The 4870-nt window shown below is 48.8% G+C and overlaps 1 protein-coding gene across 1 annotated transcript in view; it reads right to left on the bottom strand.

Annotated features, from left to right (window-relative positions):
- PGK1 (phosphoglycerate kinase 1) overlaps window positions 1-3131 on the bottom strand; it is a gene marked incomplete at its 5' end in the record, with an annotated part of 9575 nt that extends 6444 nt beyond the window's left edge. The window contains 3 exon segments of the mRNA XM_008941904.1: window positions 1539-1683; window positions 1795-1950; window positions 3081-3131. Of these exon segments, the coding sequence (XP_008940152.1) occupies window positions 1539-1683; window positions 1795-1950; window positions 3081-3131 (352 nt within the window).
- Window positions 3132-4870: the final 1739 nt, after the last annotated feature.

Raw genomic sequence — 4870 nt, 5'->3', positions numbered from 1 at the left:
CAGGAATGAACTGCAGCACTACCAACCTTTCAGTCAGGGAACCAGAACAGGTTACCAGAACTCAAGCTCGTGTTGGCTCCCCAAACAACAAAACTGTGGTCTCCAAGTGCCACGGGTGAGCAGATCATCTCCTGAAGGACTGATTTAGCAACTGCATTGAGGACTAACTTAGAAATAGCCTGCAGGCTACAACAGCACACAGCAAGAGCAGCCAACACCAGGAAGCTGGAGATAAGCTTAGTGTAGAGTGGGCAAGAAGAGATGTGTTTCTGTGAAGAGACTTCTCCATCCACCAAGCATCTGACCAAATCTCCACAGGACAGCTCAAGGTTTTCTCTCCCATCATGAAAATACAGCAGAGCTCACTCTGACAGCAAGTGACTGCTTGGACCTGGTGTACAGCTGAAGAACAGCCCAGACTGGCAGTCAAGCAACCACCTCTCCAAGTGCCTTTTGCTGTACCAGCTCAGCACCCCAGGGTGGCCTCTGCCAGCACCCAGACCTAACGCCGTGGGGATGGTGGCAGGAAGCTCCTGTAACACGTGGCAGATGTGTTCAGCATGACTTTGGGTGCCCTTTCACTCACACAGCCTGAGGAGGAGACATGCCAAAGAGCCTCCACAGGTGATACAGCAGATGTGCTTTGGAAAGCCACAGCTTCCAAGCACCAGTTGGTCCCGTGCAGCAACAAACCCAAGGGACTGTTTCCTAAAGTGGCCAAAATTCTTGGCTCGCTCCTCCCCCTGCCACCACATTGGGGGCACACAGTTCTGGCAGTGAATAATTCCAGATTTGCTCCATTTTCATTGCTATCTGCAGAGCTCTCTGGGCCACTTTGCTAAGGCAGGAGTGCTGTGTCAGCCCATAAAGGGCACCACAGGATGTCAGCATTCCACTGCACGCACTGCCTCCCACAGGAGCCAAGGCCTGGGTAAGGCCAGCGGGGTCACCACCGCTAAGAAAAGCAGCTGTCTGGAGCAAGCATTCTTCCTGACCTTCAGGGAAATGTCAGAGGTGCAACACAGCCTCTAGATGACTACTCTGAAGAGCAGACAGACTTATTAAAGGGTCTGATAATCCCTATGGTGCAGAACGTTTAAACGTTCTGTTAAAACATCAGCCAGATAACCAAGAAGGGTCATTCTTATGGCAACAAACGAGCTCCAACAGACCCTGGTTTTTGTTTTAGACATCCCACAATAAAGTAAAAAATAAATTAATTCAAAATAAGCAGCAAGCAATTTCCTGCACAGCCTATTTCTCAACTTTTCCCTTCTTTTGCAGGCCACACCACCTTCAGTAGTCATCCACAGCCTTTCATTTTAGCTGTTTCATCCTAGAAGTTCAATGCATTTAACTCAAGTTTTTGCACAGCATGGTACAAATGATTGGACACTCTGAGCTAAAGGTCTCCAACACCCTTCTGAGAGCAAATCCATCACAGCACTTCAGACAGGCTGCTGGCCCCTTGTCAGTCTGCAGCAAAGAAGGAGTAAGACCAGAGCAGGCATGCTCAACAGCTAGACTTGTAGTTTCACCTTGTTCCCTGAAGCATCCTTCCCTTTCCCTTCCTCCTCCACGTGGAATCGGAGGTTCTCCAGCAGGATGACAGAGCCAGCTGCAGGATTGGCACAGGCCTTCTCCACCTCAGGACCAACACAGTCCTTCAGGAACAGGACCTCCCTGCCAACACAAGACACACACTGTCATCCCACCAGCGACTCTTGCTTTCAGGAGAGCACCCAGGTCTGACAGAGAGGGCCTGGGGCACACTGGGCTGCTCTTCTACTTCACCTGCCCAGGAGTGCTTTAAGCTCCACAGCTACTGGGGCCAAGGAGAACTTCTCAGGCATGGGAACTCCATCCGGGCGGCCCAAGTGACTCATCAAAACCACCGACTTGGCTCCATGGTCCAGACAGTGCTTGATGGTGGGAACGGCTGCCTTGATCCTGCAATGGCAGAGAACAAAGGGAAAAGGACTCAGGTAGAGCTTACCAGGCAAGGAGACTCAGCGACCACTTACACGTGAGCCCTGGGAGCTGTCCCTCAAAAATGACAAAGCAAACAGAGCAGAAGGACTGGGCAGAACAATTACTTAAGAAATCCAGCCTACCTCTGGCATTCACAGGGTTCAGCCTATCTCTGATCAAAAGACAGCATCACCATTATCACCATCATCAGTAAGTCTCCAGGAGGGACACTGGGACTCTTAGCAACCTCTCCTTGCTAGAGCAAATGTCTAGGAGACTAACCCCACCCCACAGATGGCAGGTTTCTCCAAGGAGAAAACTCAAGATACTTTTCTCCAAGGGACTGTGACAACCCTGAAGGACAGCCCAGAAAGCAGCAACAAAATTCTCCACCCCATCATGTTTTCAGGTTTCACTCATCTTCCACACCATGTAGATGTAAGTAAAATGCATTTTGTAATCTAAATTCTGCTGATTGCTTGTAGCTAAGAAATGCCAGGAGACACCTGAACATTACCAGGCTTCCTGGTTTAGTCTGTGGTTCTGAACCAATAAAGAAACAACAAGAATGTTGAGCAGTGAGCATATTGTGGTGAACAAAACCAGCATCTGCCTGCAAGTGACAGACAAGTGAGACAGGACACTGGATAACACCATCTCTAAACTCTGTCTCTGTATGCTCTACTAGAACAATGACTCCAACAGACACCAACAAGGTGGCACAGCCACAAGGTACCCCAGAGGCAGAAAGTCTGCTGGATGCTGCCAACAAACAGCAAATTTTCACCCACGGCCAAAGGGATGTGGTTATGAAATGGTTGTAACACTCCAACTGTATTTAAAGGATGAAGTTTGGGAGCTATGCAACTAAAAGACTTTTTCTATATGCTTTCCACAGCAGCTACAGTGAGAAGAGGCCTTGTAGTTAGCATAGTTGGCTAATAGCTGCAGGAGTTTTAATTAACAGCTGCTGGACCTTCTCTGAGACACCTTTCATATTCTGGTACAAGCAATGACAGCTTCTCTGTGGTAGCACCCCAGGTACTGGGCTAAAGACAGAGAGAAAACAGACTCCTGGGCTCCCACTTGGGATGGGAATCATGGCTCACCTTTGATTATTGGTTATTTTGTGATCCTTCATTGGAACATTGAAGTCAACCCTAAAAAAAAGCAGAAATAAAATCAAACACTCAACAAATTTCTTCTACAAAGAGGAAGGGAACTGCCTGTAAAGGAGCTGGCTAGAAGAGCAGGGTTACAACTACCGTATGATTTTGACCTCTGCCTTGTACCCAGGGTTGGATATTAGTATGTCATTAACCAGTTCTGCTTGTAGTAACAGAACACAGAGACCAAACACCTGCTAGAGAGACTCAGCAAAGCTAAGCCACCAGTACATCCCAGTGCTCATGCCCACAGCAGCAGCAACGCTGAAGCAGGAAATTAAACTGAGACTGAGGGAGCTCCCCACAACCTCCTCCCTTTAAACAACGTGCTCTCAGGTCAAAGCTTCCAGCAGAAAGGAAGTGACTAATGAGAAGTGACACTGTGTTCTCTAATGAGGCTTCTGAAGTACTCAGCTGGACCACTAGGGCAAGCAGGCAGGCTCAAGGAAGCCATCAAGATATGGGCCACAACTTAGGGGGCTAATTCTAGGAAGGGGAAAGAAAAGCCCCATTATTGTGCTTCTGCTCTAAAATGAAAGAATAAACACACAGTTTGCTTTAGAGAGCTTCTTTAGTACTTGCCACAGGGGCTAGTTGCTGGCAATGACATTTCTATGGAACTACAGAATCAGCTGACAGAGAGACACAACAAAAATAAAGTTGCCCGATGGAGACTACAGGAAGAGAAGTGACAATTTTGTTACACTGAGCAGGTAACAGACACATAGTGGTGACATTATGTTGACCTTGGACAAAGAATCCCACGATTATTTTGGGCAGAACATACCACAGTGTATTTCAGTGCCCAGTATCTGGCAGCAATTCCAACATTAGTTTTTCAGCAGGCCTCAATGTTTTATAAATAAGCCATGAATTCCTAATTTGGGGTTTTACACCAGGATGTGCTGGATCCCTGCAATTCAACTCTTGTTGCAAAAAGCAGAATTATTACTTTACTGGGTAGCTGTGCCATATTTTCACTTATTTTATTGCAATGCTTTTTATATTTGCAAGAAGGAAAAAGAGAACTGGAGAATGAGTTTTTTTGTAGTGTTCCTGCACAAAAATATGGTAGGCTGGCTAGTTTTCCCCCCAAACAGCCTGTGGCCCTGGACTCGGCACTGGGGAGGCCACAGCTTGAGTACTGGGGTCAGTTTTGGGCACCACAGGGTAAGCAAGATATTGAGGTCCTGGAGTTGCCCAGTATGGGCAACAAAGCTGGTGAAGGCTCTGGGGAACATGGCTTGTGAGGAGCAGCTGAGGGACCTGGGGGTGTTCAGTCTGGAGAAGAGGAGGCTGAGGGGAGACCTTGCTCTCTAAAAAGTCCATGAAAGGAGGCTGGAGTGAGGTGGGGGTCGGTCTCTTTTCCCAAGTAACCAGCGATAGGATGAGAGGCAATGGGCTGAAGATGCACACGGAGAGGTTTCAATTGGATATTAGGAAGAATTTCTCTCCTGGCAGAGTGGTGAGGCACTGGCCCAGGCTGCCCAGGGAGGTGGCGGAGTCCCCATCCCTGCAGGGGTTCAAAAATCACGTAGACGTGCCACGTGGGGACACGGTTTAGTGGCCACGGTAGTGATGGGTTAACGGTTGGACTTGATGATCTCAGAGCTCTTTTCCACCCTTAATGAGTCCACGTGCGAGTAGAGTCATCTGCCGAGGCCGAGCGCGGCGGTTCCGGTACCCGGAGCCGCCCCAGCAGAGCGGGCCCGGCCCGGGCAGCGCCGGACACT

The sequence above is a fragment of the Merops nubicus genome, unplaced genomic scaffold (assembly GCF_000691845.1).
Source record: "Merops nubicus isolate BGI_N331 unplaced genomic scaffold, ASM69184v1 scaffold29726, whole genome shotgun sequence".
Taxonomy (NCBI): Eukaryota; Metazoa; Chordata; class Aves; order Coraciiformes; family Meropidae; genus Merops; species Merops nubicus.
This window is presented reverse-complemented; position numbering and strand designations above follow the sequence as displayed.